At 44.3% G+C, this 18,644-nt stretch overlaps 1 protein-coding gene across 2 annotated transcripts in view; it reads right to left on the bottom strand.

Moving 5' to 3' along the window:
* The window catches only part of LOC141237437 (trifunctional purine biosynthetic protein adenosine-3-like), a 94,415-nt gene that overhangs the window by 42,014 nt on the left and 33,757 nt on the right, over window positions 1-18,644 (bottom strand). For both annotated transcript variants that reach the window (XM_073668341.1, XM_073668342.1), the window contains exon 10: window positions 2,877-3,015. In XM_073668341.1, coding sequence (XP_073524442.1) covers window positions 2,877-3,015 — 139 coding nt within the window. The remainder of the gene's footprint in view (window positions 1-2,876; window positions 3,016-18,644) is intronic.

Genomic DNA, 18,644 nt, shown 5'->3' with positions numbered 1-18,644 from the left:
TAAACAAATCAGTAGCAGGTGAAGAATTGGTTTTATTTATTTTTTACGCCGTTCCTCGTGTGATATAACTGATTAGATTACTTTATTCTTCTGGTCGGTGCGATTACAGAGATACCAGATTTATATCGGGTTTTTATGACTGACAGCTGTCACACACTAAGAGACGCTTTTTTTTGCAAAATCTAGTTTTTGCATCACCTTATTTTGAGAGCTATAATTTTTCCATATTTCGGCCGACAGAGTCATGTGACGGCTTGTTTTTTGCGGGACGAGTTGACATTTTTATTGGTACCATTTTTGGGTACGTGACATTTTTTGATCGCTTTCTATTCCGTTTTTTGGGAGGTAAAATTAACAAAAACAAACAATTCAGGAATTGTTTTTTGAGGTTTTTTTTTATGCCGTTCTGCATGTGGTAAAAGTGATCAGGCAGCGTTATTCTTGGGGTCAGTACGTTTACAGCGATACTACACTTACTGTATATTTTTTTATGTTTTGGCGCTTTTACACAATAAAACAATTTTATAGAAAAAAATATTTTTTTTGCATTGCTTTATTCTGAGCGCTATAACTTTTTTATTTTTCGGCTGATGGAGCTGTATGGCAGCTTTTTTTTTGCGGAACAAGATGACGTTTTCAGCGGTACCATTTTTATTTCTATTTTGTTTTTTGATCACATTTTTTTCCACTTTTTGTTTGGCGATATGATGAAAAAGCATATTTTTTTGCTCCGTTTTTTATTTATTTTTATTACGGTGTGCACAGAAGGAGTTAATTAGTGTGACAGTTTTATAGATCGGGTTGTTTCAGACGCGGCGATACCAAATATGTGTACTTTTTTTTGTTTTGTAAAAATATACGGATTTATTGGTTTAATATTTTATTTATTTATTTTTATTTATTTTGTGATTTTTTTTTTTAATAGTTTAAAAACTTTTTTTTTACTTTTTTTTACATTTTTACTTAGTCCCTGTGTGGGACATTAATTTTTATTTTTCTGATCACTGATCTCATGTAATGTAATAGACATATATTACATTACATGAGATCTTCCCTGACTGTTTCAGTCAGTCTCCTGTCTGGCTCAGCTTGCAGGCTGAGCCAGACAGGACACCATATATGGCAGAGCTGGAGGTGGTCATGTGACCTCCAGCTGCCATAGCAACCCCAGGTCCTGGAAGGAAACGGAGGTCTTCGGAGAGGTAAGACGACCCCCTCTCCTCCTGCTGTCTCCTATATGCCGCGATCACTATAGATCGCAGCATATAGAAGACAGCAAGGGGTTAACATCACTGGGACCTGATCTAATCAGGTCCCGATGATGTTCCCTGTCAGAGCTAATGCTCTGCACCGGAATCACAGCGCTTGCAGGACCCTGGGGGTCCTGAGCGCTGCGAGACCACCCACCGTTTTTAAACGTCGGCGCTGCACAGAGCCCGGCAAGCGCCGACGTTTATCTACAGTGGACGGTCGGGAACTGGTTAACGGAAAAAGAAATCCAAACCTACAGGGCCCTGTGTAAAAAAGTGATTGCCCCCTAAACCTAATCACTGGTTGGGCCACCCTTAGCAGCAACAACTACCATTAAGCGTTTGCGATAACTGAGTCTTTTAAAATGCTCCGGAAGAATTTTGGCCACTCATCTTTGCAAAATTGTTGTAATCCAGCCACATTCGAGGATTTCTGAGCATGAACCGCCTTTTGTAGTATTTAAGTGTGGCAAACATGCAAAAAAATAAGAAATCAGGAAGGGGGCAAGCACTTTTTCCCGCCACTGTATGCATCTATGTGCATCTGGCCGGGATTATGGAAACAGCTGAGTGGACTGTGCTACATTCTTCCTTATCTCCCATAGAAGTGAATGGGAGTTATAGAAAAGGCATAGCACAATTGTAAGGTGCCGGAGGGCAGTAGCCGTGAACAAGCTGCTGCTCCATGGCACCCTGACACCTTACAGGAAAATTGTGTCCCAGTCCCAATGTGCTGTCGTGTGTGGGGTGCGTCACACTCACTTGTAGGCCACAGGCCTCTGCTGCCTCCAGGCTTCCATCCGCAGGAACAGCCACACATAAATCAGGGGACACCCTTTTCGTTTCGACACATAAAATTTTACTGGACAGTTCAAGTTCATCAGATTGTAACACGCAGTATTGGGCTCAACACTTCTCACTCCTTTTTTCCTTAATACAGTACATTTCCAGAATTACTATCTGTTCCTCCTGGACTATCCCTACCTCTACTGAGTCTGTCAGCCCCAGGGATTTCCCGTCCAATTTGGCAATACACCTGGGATCCGATACCTACCCTACACGCGGTCCCACGTCTATCTTCCATTGTATGCCAGAGGATGTGCAGCACTCTTCAAAGCACCTGTATCGAGCCTGGAGCTGCGGACATTGCAGGAATGTCCACCTCCCACTGCCCCGAACAATAGATTATTGCTTCCGCTATCAGCCTACTGCACCTTGAACTTGGTTAACAAACGTCCCTATTTGACTACCTATCAGGAAGCAGTCCCTTTTTAAGCGGGCTTGCCCTCCCAATATGGGCGAGTCCCAAACTTTAACTATTTCTGTCGCTACAGTCTGTAGCTGACAGGTCTCCTTCACAAACATTATACATTACATTTACATACATTAAACATATTACACTTATAATGCTTACCAAAGTCTGTCTTACCCTATAATCACTACCTTATGTCATAAAACCTAACTTATGTCTTACTCTATACTTTATATATTACCCTATCACAATACTGTATATATAAAAGACGCATAAGACTATTTACACTGTGTTGCAATGCTATTGGTGATTTCAGGGGTAGGAACGCGACAGCACAGTCCATCACTCTTACACAGTAATGAGCCTTTACTTACTCCAGGTCTCCCTCCTCGTTGTGGCAGTGTTACCCACACATTTCTCTAGACGCCACGTCACTACATGAGAAGAGAGTCTTTCCCCAATGGCCGCCTGGATGACTTCATAAAGGTCAGGTTTCAGCAGAGGAACGATCATCTGTAGGGACAAGGCAATAATTTGTGTATTTTAGCTTCACCAATTCTTATAGCGGGTGCATTCATAAAAATGAGGAACCAGGAAGATCCAGCTGAGCAATTCTTCTAAAATCAATTGTTTTATTAGGTCATGAAAAGTTCCAGTAAGACACCTTGGGAGGAAAACAGCAAACGTGTTTCGAACTATAAGTTCTTAATCATTGCAATGTGTGTCTTACTGGAACTTTTCTTGACCTAATAAAACAATTGATTTTAGAAGAATTGCTCAGCTGGATCTTCCTGGTTCCTCATTGTTCTTCCAGTCGCACTGCTGGCTCCGTGCTGCAATCTTCTAGGTGGGTGAGCTGATATCCCCTTTTTTTCTCTTTTGGCATTCATAAAAAGTGACAACAATTTTGCATCTGCCAATTTAAGCGTGACATGGACGTATGTGATTCTTCCATTTATGTATGAAATGTTCTCAGAGCCACAGATCGGCTACATGAAGTGATGATCGTCAGGGGCAGACATGTCTCTAGACTCCTATACATCCAGCCTGATATGGCTGATAACAGAGAACAATGGAATGTATTCCGTTGTAAAAACTGTTTCATCGTCTTATGTCTAGTGCAGTGCAGCACATTTGTTGGCAGCGAATCATTCAGGATACTCTCAAAGCGTGTTGACAACATAACAAAGCTTTAATTAGCTATAAACAGGTACAGATATGATGTTGGCATATGCAACAGATTAGAACTTATTATAAGTGAAAAGAGGACTTTATACTAACCAGACAGCAGATGGCGATAGTGTATATAGTTATATGCTTGCTGAAATGTGGGGGAGGAAAGCTCTCAATTGTTGGTTGTTTTTACTTCCTGTGTTCTTTCTTTTCTTTCCTGAATGTGTTATGTCAGCAGCACACGGACTGTGTGACACTGAATTGTATCTCATGTTTAACCAGTATGAAGTAAATACTGTTTACTCAAGATATCTTGCTGATTGAAGCTCTCGTAAGTACAGCGGTGACTGTAAGAAGATGCACTCTGCGACAGGTTATGGGCCCAGGCCGGAACCCAGACACTAAAGCCCAGACACTACAGGCCCGCACTACAAGAGGATCCTGGTTTATTACCCCAGATAACGGAGCACACAGATAAGCTCTGTAAACAGAAGGAAATAAATCCAGATACAGAGTGACAGAGGAATTCATGATCCCAGGAGCTGGATATAATTACAGAGAATTCAACACAGGCAGGACATACAGGAACTATCAGCAAGAAGAAAAAAACAGGAGAATATCTTCAGTACAACTCTCTAAACAAGTAAGACTATATAAAGATGATGAGTAACACAGAACTGAAATTCACAGTAGCTAAACTGAATAGTGAAAATTATCAGTTATGGAAATTCAAAGTAGAGATGTTGTTATCTAAGGATGATTTATGGGAAGTAATTGTTACAGAAAGACCAGATCAAGATAATCAGACATGGGATAAGAAGAATAGACAAGTGAGAGCCACCATTAGCTTATTAGTGGATGATGCTCAATTAATACATATAAGAAATGAAGAAACAGCTAAAGGAATGTGGGAAGAATTAAGAAAACTGTATGAAAGACCTAGCTTGAATCACAAGTTATTTTTATTAAGGAAGCTTTACAGTATGAGATTGAGTGCAAATGACGACATGCAGAAGCACATATTCTCAATGATGGAAGTGATATCACAGCTAAGATCTATTGGTGAAGACATTAAAGATAGTCATGTAGCAGCTATATTATTGTGCAGTTTACCAGATTCGTATACAGCCTTGATAAATGCCCTTGAGACGAGACCAGAAACTGACATTACATTAGATTTTGTGAAAACAAGACTAATAGATGAATATCAGAGAAGAAAATAACAAAGAAATGATTCTTCTACTGAAAAGGTCAGTGAAAACTCTCTTAAAGCTACAGAATTTAAAAAACCCTATAATAAAGAGACAAGAGAATGCTTCAGATGTAAGAAAAAAGGTCATTTAAAGAAAGACTGTACCACATGGAAAGCAGAACAACAAAAATTACAACATAAAAAGCATACACAGAAAGTAAAAAACACAATTTCCGATTCATGTGAGAATAATTGGAATGGCACATTTAAAGTAACAGACAAGAAATCATCACTTGGTTGGTTTATTGATTCAGGAGCAAAGAGTCATATGACAAGTGACAAGAATTTCTTTACTGATCATGATTTAGATAAGAAAGAAGCCATTTACAGTCATATGAAAAAGTTTGGGCACCCCTATTAATCTAAAGCTTAATGTTTTATAAAAATTGGTGTTTTTGCAACAACTATTTCAGTTTGATATATGGAATAACTGTTGGACACAGTAATGTTTCTGCCTTGAAATGAGGTTTATTGTACTAACATAAAATGTGCAATCTGCATTCAAACAGAATTTGACAGGTGCATAAGTATGGGCACCCTTATCATTTTCTTGTTTTAAATACTCCTACCTACTTTTTACTGACTTACTAAAGCACTTTTTTTGGTTTTGTAACCTCATTGAGCTTTGAACTTCATAGCCAGGTGTATGCAATCATGAGGAAAGCTACTTAAAGGGGCCTCTTGCAAGTTGTTCTCCTGTTTGAATCTCCTCTGAAGAGTGGCATCATGGGCTCCTCCAAACAACTGTCAAATGATCTGAAAACAAAGATTATTCAACATAGTTGTTCAGGAGAAGGATACAAAAAGCTGTCTCAGAGATTTAACCTGTCAGTTTCCACTGTGAGGAACATAGTAAGGAAATGGAAGAACACAGGGACAGTTCTTGTTAAGGCCAGAAGTGGCAGGCCAAGAAAAACATCAGAAAGGCAGAGAAGAAGAATGGTGAGATCAGTCAAGGACAGTCCTCAGACCACCTCCAGAGAGCTGCAGCATCAACTTGCTGCAGATGGTGTCACTGTGCATCAGTCAACTATACAACGCACTTTGTACAAGGAGAAGCTGTATGGGAGAGTGATGCGAAAGAAGCCGTTTCAGCAAACACGCCACAAACAGAGTCGGCTGAGGTATGCAAAAGCACATTTGGCGAAGGCAATTTCTTTTTGGAAGAAGGTCCTGTGGACTGATGAAACCAAGATTGAGTTGTTTGGTCATACAAAAAGGCGTTATGCATGGCGGCAAAAAAACACAGCATTCGAAGAAAAACACTTGCTACCCACAGTAAAATTTGGTGGAGGTTCCATCATGCTTTGGGACTGTGTGGCCAATGCCGGCACCAGGAATCTTGTTAAAGTTGAGGGACGCATGGATTCCACTCAGTATCAGCAGATTCTTGACAATAATGTTCAAGAATCAGTGATAAAGTTGAAGTTACGCAGGGGATGGATCTTTCAGCAAGACAATGATCCAAAACACCGCTCCAAATCTACTCAGGCATTCATGCAGAGGAACAATTACAATGTTCTGGAATGGCCATCCCAGTCTCCAGACCTGAATATCATTGAACATCTGTGGGATCATTTGAAAAGGGCTGTCCATGCTCGGCGACCATCAAACTTAACTGAACTGGAATTGTTTTGTAAAGAGGAATGGTCAAAAATGCCTTCATCCAGGATCCAGGAACTCATTAAAAGCTACAGGAAGCGACTAGAGGCTGTTATTTTTGCAAAAGGAGGATCTACTAAATATTAATGTCACTTTTCTGGGGAGGTGCCCATATTTATGCACCTGTCAAATTTTGTTTGAATGCAGATTGCACATTTTCTGTTAGTACAATAAACCTCATTTCAAGGCAGAAACATTACTGTGTCCAACAGTTATTACATATATCAAACTGAAATAGCTGTTGCAAAAACACCAATTTTTATAAAACAATAAGCTTAAGATTAATAGGGGTGCCCAAACTTTTTCATATAACTGTATCTTGCAGATGGAAGCAAAATAACCGCACAAGGTATCGGACAAGGTATGCTAAATTGTTCAAACAAGTTCGGACAAGATTCAAAGATACTTGTACAGGATGTGTTGTATGTTCCAAAATTGGAAGGCGGATTATTATCTGTGAAACGTTTAACAGCAAAAGGACTTACAGTAAAATTCAAAGACAATGAGTGTGCAATTATTGCAGGAAATAAGGTGATCACCAAAGTCAAGGCAGATGAACAATTATATCATTTTGACACACCAAAGGAACAGATGAAGGTTTGTACACATGATCACAAAAACTGTATTCACATGTGGCATAGACATCTAGGACATAGACACCCTGACAGTATAAGGGAACTACAGAGAAAAGAATTGACAAAAGATTTAAAAATATCAGATTGCTCAATTACCGTAAGATGTGAATGTTGTATAAAATCCAAAGCCACAAGGATATCTATTCCAAAAGAGAGTGAGATGAAAAGCGAAAGACCACTTGATTTGGTGCATACTGACGTATGTGGACCCATGAAAGTGACTACATCAGGAGGCAATGGATACATGTTGACTTTTATAGACGACTACTCAAGATACACAGTCACATACTTAATTAAGAACAAAAGTGAAGTTTTTGATAAACTTGTAGACTATGTAACAAGATCAAGTAACAAATTTCAAAGGAAGCCAATTGTCATCAGAAGTGATAATGGAGGTGAATTTACAGGTCACAGAATAGAAGAATACTTAAGACAAAATGGAATAGAACACCAGAAAACTGTTCCATACACACCTGAACAAAATGGAGTAGCAGAAAGGAAAAACAGAACTCTAACAGAAATGATAAGATGTATGCTGACGGATTCCAAACTACCAGAGAAATATTGGGGTGAGGCAGCAATGACAGCTACATATCTACAGAACCGACTTTTTTCCAGAAAACTGACGAAAACTCCATATGAACTTTGGCAAGGTATGAAACCAAGTGTCAATCATTTAAAAGTTTTTGGATGTAAAGTTCCAACAGAAAAACGTTCCAAACTTCAAAACAGATCCATGGAAGGAATATTTGTTGGATATAGTGAAAATTGCAAAGGATATAGAATCCTAGATCCCAAAACAGACAGAGTTACGGTGAGTAACAATGTGACATTCATTGAAGATTTAAATGAAGACATTATGATTTCAGTTGAAACAAAAAATGAGAAAAGCAATAGTGACATAACTGAAGAAATATCTGATGAGAAAGAAGTAGAAATCAATGAAGAACAAAATACTGAAAGTGAAGAATCACAACTACAAACAGACACAGAACCAAGACATTCAATGAGAGAGAACAAAGGAAAACCACCAAAACGTCTCTCATACAAGACAAGCATAAGAAAAATCTATGAGCCTACCTCTTGGGAAGACATATCTAAATTTCCTGAAGAAGAAGCTAATAAATGGATAGAAGCAACAGAAACAGAAATTAAATCCATGCATGATTCAAATACATGGACACTAACAGATTTACCAGAAGGAAGAAAAGTCATAGGATGTAAATGGATTTTTAAAGTAAAATACCAAACAGATGGCACAGCTGAAAGATACCGAGCAAGACTCGTAGCTAAAGGGTATTCTCAAAAATATGGAGAAGACTATGATGAGACATTTGCTCCAGTTGTCAAACACACTACAATAAGAACTTTACTGCAGCAATGAAACCGATAGAACTGAGACATCTGGATGTAAAGACAGCTTTTCTGAATGGAGATTTAACAGAAGACATTTACATGGAACAACCTCCAGGATTCAAAGATGAAAGAAATCCAAACAAAGTTTGCAAACTACAGAAAAGCATATGACTCACCCCCTGGGCCGCACGGGGAACCCGGAACCGGGCCTTTTTGTAGGATGCTAGGGTGTTGTAGTCTCCGTGTGGCGGTGACCCGGTCCGTGGCTCAGGGTGGTCAAACCAGTGGCAGTCTTAGTGTGATAGCAAGTGTCCGACTACGCCACCTGTGGATTGCGGTCAGTGGGGACCGCCGCTGCGCTGCAGACCGCTGAGGCTGATGTTGTTTGCGCAGCCGAGTATGGGATAACTCCCCACGGGAGAAGTATTGCCTCAGGGCAGCTAATGTGGATGATGGGAGTGATGGTGTGAGCGTCCCAGTACTAATGGTGCTGGTGCGGCGAGGAATCACAGAGACGTGTGGTGCAGTTCAGGGTCTTTACTGATGGTATAAAGCAGACCCTCCCAGGAGTACTGGCTAGTATAAGGGGCCTGGTCAGTCTGCGAGCAAGCAGGAGTTCCCCTGGTCAGGTGGAGTTGTAGGCCTCCCCGTTTATCTGCACTCTTCCTGGCTACCTTGCTGTAAGCGGTTACAAGTAGCCCACGTCCCTGAGTATACCGTGTGGTGATCACCCGTATGGCTGGTGACTTGGGGCCTTCTGTTAGCTTCCGCTCCTGGATGGCGGCGCTGGTCCCTTCTTTGTGACTGAGCCTCCGGGCTTCTAAGGCCAGAGGACCTGGAATCCCCTGCCGGCTGGTTTCTGCTGCTGGGTGTTTATCAGTCCCCACAGCCTCGGACTCCGGTGTCCGGTTACTAAGTTGCTCTCTCAGGGCGAGCTAAGTCTCTGCTTCCAGCCCCTGGTCTTCTGCTCCTGCTCCTACAGAGCTCCTAGTTCTTGCTTTCCCTGTGTCTGCTGTCCTCCAGACCAGACTGCGTCTCTGTCTGGGACTTCACTCCCTAATCCCGCCCCAGACCCAGTTTATAAGGGCAGATTCCTCCCCTCCCCGGTCTGGGTGGGCCGTGTTGCATGCTTAGGGCTCCTGACCAGAGAAACCTCCCACTTGCTCTCAGACATAATATTTCTATTACTGTGGCAACCAGACCCCTGGGGTGCCACACATATATGGTTTAAAGCAAGCAGCTAAAGCGTGGAATGACAAAATCACGGAAGTACTTACAAATGAAAAATTTCAAAGAAGCAAAGCTGATCCATGCTTGTACACAAAAAGGCTGATTAATAGATGGATTTATGTACTCATATATGTAAACGACATTTTGATTTGTTTTAAACAAGAAAGGGATAAAGAAAACATTCTAAAAATCCTGAAGCAACATTTCGAAATCAAAGACTTGGGAAATGTAAAACAGTACCTAGGAATACAGGTAGAAAGAGAAGAAGACGGAAGTTTCCTACTGAATCAAAATCACATGATTCTAGACATAACAGAAAAATTTGATTAAAGGATGCAAAAACAGTAAAGTCTCCAATGGAAACTAATTATCTCAAAGAGATGAACAGTGAGAAAATATGCTACCAAATAATGAAGAATACAGAACAGCAATAGGAAAACTACTGTATCTAGCGACCGTTACAGGACCAGACATCGCAGCAGCAGTAGGAATCCTGAGTAGAAAGGTATCAAAACCAAATAAAGCTGATTGGAATGCCGTGAAGAGAGTAATGCGTTATTTGAAAGGAACTAGCAATGTTAAGCTGAAATTACCCACAAGTGATAATTGCATTTTAACAGGATATGTTGATGCAGATTGGGCTGGAGATCCAACTGACAGAAGATCTACCAGTGGACATATTTTTTTTCTCTCAGGTGGACCAATAAGTTGGACAAGTAAGAAACAGTCAATTGTGACACTGTCTTCAACAGAAGCAGAATATGTTGCCACAGCACATGCGAGTCAAGAAGTACTGTGGTTAAGACAATTGTTGACAGAATTAGGACAACCACAGTTGGAACCAACAAAACTGAAAGAGGACAATCAAGGATGTCTTGTTCTTGCTCAGATGGAAAGAGTCAATCCAAGAACCAAGCATATTGATGTGAAATATCATTTCTGGAGAGATCATCAGGAACAAGGAGTCTTGAAGTTAGAGTATTGTCCTACTGAAGAAATGACAGCAGACATCTTCACGAAGGCGTTGAATGCTGATAAACATCAGAGACTAATAAAAAAGTTGGGTTTGATTGAATAAGTCCTTACTGTTGAGAAAGGGTGTTGGCATATGCAACAGATTAGAACTTATTATAAGTGAAAGGAGGACTTTATACTAACCAGACAGCAGATGGCGATAGTGTATATAGTTATATGCTTGCTGAAATGTGGGAGAGGAAAGCTCTCAATTGTTGGTTGCTTTTACTTCCTGTGTTCTTTCTTTTCTTTCCTGAATGTGTCTCATGTTTAACCAGTATGAAGTAAATACTGTTTACTCAAGATATCTTGCAGATTGAAGCTCTCGTAAGTACAGCGGTGACTGTAAGAAGATGCACTCTGCGACATATGATAGGCTTTGTGGAATCAGGAATATACATATCTTACGTGTCTCTGTGCAGCATCAGCAGGCTGCTTCTCCTCTCATGCACAGACACAGGAAACTGAACACAGTCACATGGTCTTTTCTGTGTGTGAGCCTCTGGGAGTTTTTTTTTTTTAACTTTATAGACAATACACAAACCTAGCAATAGAACATTTACATACACAGGAATGGAGTTGTTTCACTAAACATATTCCAACACCCCCACTCAACAACTACTTATCCTGTTAGTCCCATTGTGGTTCTGAAGTCCTCAAACTTGGCTCTTGGCAATGGTTTAGTCATACCATCAGCTAACATCTTGTCAGACTCGCAATAAACAAACTCTAGTACACCACATTCTACTAAGTCACGTAAGTGGTGATGTAAGGACCAGAGCTTTTTCCGTTTTTGCGTTTTCGTTTTTTGCTCCCCTTGTTCCCAGAGCCATAGCGTTTTTATTTTTTGGTCAATATGGCCATGTGAGGGTTATTTTTTGCGGGACGAGTTGTACTTTTCAACGCCATTACTAGTTTTACCATATCGTGTATGGGAAAACGGGAAAAAAATTCCAAGTGCTGTGAAATTGCAAAAAAAGTGCAATACCACAGTTGTTTTTTATTTTATTTTTTTACCATGTTCACTGAATGCTAAAACTGACCTGCCCTTCTTATTCTCCAGGTCATTACAAGTTCGTAGACACCAAACATGTACAGGTTCATTTATATTTAAGTGGTGAAAAAAATTCCAAAATTTGGTAAAAAAAATAGAGCCATTTTCTAAGACCTGTAGCGTCTCCATTTTTTGGGATCTGGGACTGGGAGAGGGCTTATTTTTTGCGCGCCGGGCTGACGTTTTTATTGATGACATTTTGGGGTAGATCCGATGTTTTGATCGCCCGTTATTGCATTTTATTGCAGTTTTGCGGCGACCAAAAAACTTAATTCTGGCGTTTAGAATTTTTTTATCGTTACGCCGTTTACCGTTCGGATTAATTCTTTTTTTATATTGATAGATCGGGCGATTCTGAATGCGGCGATACCAAATATGTCTATGTAGGGTTTTTTTTTTATATTTTATTTTGAATGGGGCGAAAGGGGGGTGATTTAAACTTTTATATTTTTTAATTTTTTTTTATATTTTTAAAAACGTTTTTTTTTTCACTTTTTGCATGCTTCTATAATCTCCATAGGAGACTAGAAGCAGCAACTGTCCGATCGCCTCTGCTACATACAGATGATCAGCAGATCCCCTGCATATAGCAGAATTGGTCCTGTGCTATGAGCGCCGACCACTAGGTGGCGTTCATAGCGACCAGATCATGACAGCCACAGGCGTCTGCTGCAGACCCTGGGTTGTCATGCCCACCCATCGGTGACCCGCGATCATGTGACGGGGTCACCGATGGGCGGGGCTTAGGACGCGCTTCCCGGAAACGCGCGTTAAATGCCGCTGTCGGAGATTGACAGCGGCATTTAACATGTTAACAGCCGCGGGTGGATCGCGATTCCACCCGCGGCTGTTGCGGGCACATGTCAGCTGTAAGAATCAGCTGACATGTGCTCGGTTCAGTGCGGGCTCAGTGCCGCAGCCCTCACTGAACCGGGGGAGGAGTCCTATGACTTACTAAGACGTCATGGGTTGCAAAGGGGTTAAAGTCGATGTGTTTAGTCCTTGCGCTAATCTTCTCACTGCTGGCAAGTTTAATACATCATTGGTTGTCCTCATAGATAACTGTTGGCTGAGCTAGTGGCTTGCCGAAATCTTCCAAAAGTTGTTTCAACCAAATAACTTCTTGACTTGCATAAGCAGCTGACATATATTCTGCTTCTGTAGAAGACAATGTGACTGACACTTGTTTTCTGCTGGACAAAGAAATTGAATTTTCTCCTAACTTGAACAAGTAACCACTTGTTGATTGCCGATCACTTGTATCTCTAGCCCAATCTGCATCCACATAACCTCTGAGAGTGAGATCTCCTGATGCAGATCTCTTAAGATTTAGCCTTTGAGTTTCCTTAAGATATTGTATAATTCTCTTAGTTGCGTTCCAGTCTCTTTGGCGTGGCTTGCTTACACGTCGGCAGAGAATTCCAACTGCGGCTGTAATATCTAGACGAGTTGTGGTTGCTATATACAGAAGCGCCCCCACTGCTTGTCTGTAACTCTCATTGGTGGGTAACAGATCTTCTCCTTCCAACTTTAAGTAGGATGGATCCATTGGTGTTGATGCACCTTTGGCTTCTGACAGTCCAAATTGGTTCAGGATTGCAGAAATTTTAGAACTTTGATTAAGAAGAAAACTCCCATCTTCCTTTCTCTGGATTTGGATTCCAAAATAACACGTCACATTTCCAAGGTCCTTAGTCTCAAAGTGCTGGTTGAGAATTTCACCTAGCTTTGTAATTTCCTTTTCATCTCGATGAGACATGATTACATCGTCTACCTATAGGAGAATATACATCCACTCCTTTGCTACAATTTTCATATACAAACATGGATCAGCTTGAGACCCTTTAAATCCTTCATCCATTAAAACTTTGTTCATTTTTGAGTTCCATGCTCTAACTGACTGCTTAAGTCCATAGAAAGATTTTTGCATTCTACAAACACCTTTTTAATATATCCCTCGGGTTGGCTCATGTACAACTCTTCTTCAATATCACCATGTAGGAAGGCTGTTTTTATGTCAAAATGTCTCACTGTCATCTGTTGAACTGCAGCTCCGGACATTAAAGTTCTGAATGTAGTTTGCTTAACAACTGGAGAAAATGTAGCATCATAATCTTCACCATACTTTTGCGAGTACCCTTTTGTGACTAATCTTGCCTTAAACCGGGGAACTTTACCTTCTGGGTCATATTTGTTTTTGAAGACCCACTTACATCCGATAGCTCTTTTTCCTTGTGGTAGCTCCGTAAGCTCCCATGTCTGGAGTTGGTGAAGGGACTCCATCTCTTCATTAGCGGCATTTATCCACTTCTGCTTCTCGTGGACAGGCAGTTCTTGCATCTCTTGCCATGGCTCTGGCTCAGGAAGTGTTCTGACCATATAAGAAAGGCATCTAGCTGGGATACCTTTGTTTAGTCTTTCTGATCTCCTGATTGGACATTGACTTGGTTCTTCTGTTTCTTTCTTGCTGGCTTCAGAGCTTATCCAGACTTAAGTGTTTTCTTTTTCAGTGTCTGGGTTTGGTGATTCTTGTTCTTGTTTCTAGGCTTGAATGACTGGGATAACTTCATGGAATTTGAGCGAAACTGATTTTTCATCAATCACTACGTCTCTGCTGATTGTTACTGTGTTGGTCTCTGGGTGCAAGATTCTGTATCCCTTTTGAGTTTTGCTATAGCCCACCAGGACTCCTTGCTTTGCATGTGATTCCCACTTGGAAAGTTTTTCTTTGGGAACATACACAAACGTTTTGCTTTCAAATATCCTTAGGTGCTTCAGTTTAGGCTTCTCACAGTTCCATAGCTCATATGGAGTTTTATTTGTGGCTTTACCGGGCAGTCTGTTTTGAAGATAGCAAGCTGTCGTGATGGCTTCTCCCCAATACATTGTAGGTAGATTCGCATCAAACAACATACTTCTTCCACTTTCACAGAGAGTGCGGTTCTTTCTATCTGCAATGCCATTCTGTTCTGGGTTGTATGGGATGGTAGTCTGGGACACAATTTTCAAAATGGTTTGCACCTTACCACTTGTATATTCAGTCCCATTATCTGCACGCAGGGCTTTTGGCATTCTTTCAAATTTGCTAAATACTACAGCAAGATATTATTCAAGTTTCTGTGGAACTTCATCCTTACTGTGAAGCAGGTAGGCAACTGTATATCTGGAGTAGTCATCAATAACTGTGAGAAAATGTCTCTTCTTGCTTGGAGTTTGAACACTCATTGGACCACAAACATCTCTGTGTATCAAATCCAGTGGCTGTGCAGATCTAGTGCTGCTTACTCTAGTAAAGGATTTTCTGGACATTTTCCCTTTAAGACAGCTAGTGCACTTCATCATTTGACTACATTATTGCTTCTGGGTCTCTGTGCCCAAGATGTCTGTGCCATATATGGATACAGTTCTTATGCAGGTCTTGTCTAGCACTGTACACTCTTTCTTTGCATTTTAGCTGATAAAGTTCATTTTGGATTTTTACTTCTGCAAGGGTGTGACCCTTCTTTGATATATTGCAGCTGTTATCTTTAAAAGTAACTACATTCCCTTTTTGTGTAAGCTTCTTTACTGACAGAATATTGCTTTCAAGACTGGGAGCATAGAGAACATCTGACGCGCCCCCTGGGACATATTCCTTTTTGAGGGGAATACCCGGCACCGGATCAGATGGGGGGGGTTGTAGTCTCCGAGCGGCTGTGACCCGGCCCGTGCCCAGGGCGTCAAGCTCAGTGTTATGTGGCAGTCCTACAGATGTTATTAAGAGTTCTTTTGTGTCGACTACGCCACCCGTTGTGATGCGGTCACTGTGGCCGCCGCTGCAGCAGGGTCCGCTGAGGCTGATGGTGGGTGCGCAGCTTGGTGGGATAACCCCCAACGGGAGGGGTATAGCCTCAGGGGGGACAGGTGCAGAGGATGGGGGTTGTGGTGGTGCGGTGCAGACGGCAATGAAGACAGAGTCGGGTTGTGCAGTTAAGGGTGTTTACTTACTGCAGATGTTGTACTGGTCACTCCAGCTTCGAGTGACCACCCGAGCCGTGCTGCGTCCACCAGGTCCTGGATCCAGCCAACCCCCAAACAAGTCCGGAGCGTGGCCCTGAGCTCTCCTTCTGTCCCGTTCTCTGGCCGTCCCCACCAGTGATCCACCTAGGTCCAGCTCCCTCGGGCCTTCTGTTGGGACACCCTTGGCCTTGGGTTCCCTGACCCTTCGTGTGGTGTGCCTTCGGGGTGGATGTGATGGGTGGCCGTGGCAGATGCTGCCCACGGCCTCCGGTCTCTGGCTAGGGTGTGTTGGTCTCGGATGAAGCCACACCCATGCTGCAGGTTAAACTTTATCACAGTCCCGGTGGTGCGGGGACTATGCGCTGCACGGGGGTCTCTCCTGGCCCGGCTCTTCTGCTCCGCGCTCCTTATTTGAGCTTGCTGTTCCCGGACCCGCCTCTCTCTCCGCTCCCTCTCGAAGACCTCGAGCTGTTGGCGGCAGCACTCAGCACGCTCCGCTGCAGCTGCCCGAGTCTCCTGAGTGAACCCCATGAGATCTTCTCCGGTGGGGTCCCACTCAAATTGGGCCTCTTCTAGCGGGGGCGAGATCCTCTTTACGGGCTTTGGAGCCGGGATCAGGGGTGCACACATGGCCCCAGCCTTCCTCTGCCGTTCCAGTTCATGATATTCCTGGGGCCAGATGAAAGGCTGCCCATCCGGGCACGTGTGTTGGGTAAACAGGTCCTCTCCCAGATGCGGCACTCTTGGTCTTATGGGCGCGGTGGTGTTAGCGCCCGGGTTGCCCGGGCCTTGCGGCCAGGCCTGGGGTATCTGGAAGGTGAAGGGCACCGTAAGGACGGCGGCACCCTGGGCTACTTGGCCCTGCGACCAGGCCGGGGGCTCCGCGGAGGTAGGGGGCGCTGTTGGTATTGCGGCGCCCGGGGGTACTAGGCCTTGCGACCAGGCTGGTGGTACTTCCTGCTTGGTCACTCTCGGGGTCGAGGCGTGTGACGTCACAGGGGGTCGCGGCTCCCGTTTGAGGCCTAGTCTGCGGCGGTGACGTTGCAGCGACGGGCACGGCAGGATAGACTTCGGGCTCTGCGACGGGGAGCTGGGGCAGGTACGCGGTTTCCCGGTTTGGGGTATAGACGTCCCCTTTACCTGCCTCCACTCGTTCGGCTCCCTTCTCGGCGCCGTCTCCGGCCTTCAGTCCTCCCGCGCCATCCTCAGAGGCGGTCTGTCTCCTCGTCTCGGGTGGCGTGCTCCGCTGACAGGTCTCGGTCTGCTGGGCCATCTCACGGCTCCACGCCGCCAACGTCTCTTGCTGCACCCGGGCCATCCTCCTTGCGAGGCCCTCCAGAGCGGTCTGCGCACACTCCCGGTCTCGGGGAAGCTGTGCTAGGACCTCCACTAGGCCTAGTGGGGTCGTTGTTTCCAGCAGGCTCCTGACCAACGGGTCGGTGCTGCTCTGCTCTCCTACAGTTGTCTCCAGCAGGCTCCTGGCCAGCGGGCCGGTGCTGCTCTGCTCTCCCTCCTCTGTTTCTAGCAGGCTCCTGGCCAACGGGCCGGTGCTGCTCTGCTTTCTCGCCATCTCCGGGTAAGCTCCTCCGATATTCTTCTCCAGGCCTCTTGCCCCCGGGTGCGCTCGCTCTAGACTGCTCCAAGCGACACCCATCTTTGTTCTCTCCTTTCGTCTCCTCCCACCTCGAGGGCGGTCCCGGGGCCACTTGGTGACTGTCAGCTCCAGGGGCAGTTCTTTCACGCTGACAGACACCTCTAGCATCACAGTCTCTGTTGGTGGGGGCGGTTTCCACTTTTGGCGCCATTTTCGGTCCTGGCCCACGATGGGAGGTGGCCTCTCGCCACCCTCTGGCACGCCCATAATGGCGTCCGCTCTTCCAAGGCGGGAAACCTTTGGAAATGGCGGGAATCGCTTCCCAGTGGCGGGAAACTCTGCAGATGGCGGGAAAACGCGGTTAATGGCGGACAACCGGCTGGAATCGACCTGTGATGGGGTCCGATGGCGGGGACCCTCCGGAACCGGCAGGAGACTTCTTTTTGAGGTAAACTCGTTCTTTTCTTCAGGCACGCAGTACCCGGTTGTTGCGGGCACGTAATCCTGCCGACTACGCCAAAGTTGACGCGCCCCCTGGGCCATATTCTTTAGGGGGAATATCCGGAGCCGGATCAGATGGGAGTTGTAGTCTTCCGAGTGGCTGTGACCCGGTCCGTGCCCAGGGTGTCAAACTCAGTTGTATGTGGCAGTCCTACAGATGTTATTAAGTTCTTTATTGTCGACTACGCCACCCGTTGTATTGCGGTCACTATGGCCGCCGCTGCAGCAGGGTCCGCTGAGGCTGATGGTGTAGGTGCAGCTTTTGATGGTATAACCCCCAACGGGTGGGGTATAGCCTCAGGGGGTCAGGTGCAGAGGATGGGGGTTGTGGTGGTGCAGCATAGGTGTTAAAGGAAGACAGAGTCGGGTTATGCAGTTTAGGGTATTTACTCACTGCTGATGTTCCGGTCACTCCAGCTTCAAGTGACCTCCCGAGCCGTGCTGCATCCACCAGGTCCTGGATCCAGCCAACCCCCAAGCGAGTCTGGAGCGTGACCCTGAGCTCTCCTTCTGTCCTTTCTCTGGCCGTCCCCACTAGTGATCCACCCAGGTCCAGCTCCCTCGGGCCTTCTGTTGGGAGACCCTTGGCCTTGGGTTCCCTGACCCTCCACGTGGTATGCCTTCGGGGTGGATGTGGTGGGTGACCGTGGCAGACGCTGCCCACGGCCTCCG

This window comes from Phyllobates terribilis, unplaced genomic scaffold, assembly GCF_046119375.1.
Source record: "Phyllobates terribilis strain yellow unplaced genomic scaffold, ASM4611937v1 Scaffold_2__4_contigs__length_985480577, whole genome shotgun sequence".
Lineage (NCBI taxonomy): Eukaryota > Metazoa > Chordata > Amphibia > Anura > Dendrobatidae > Phyllobates > Phyllobates terribilis.
This window is presented reverse-complemented; position numbering and strand designations above follow the sequence as displayed.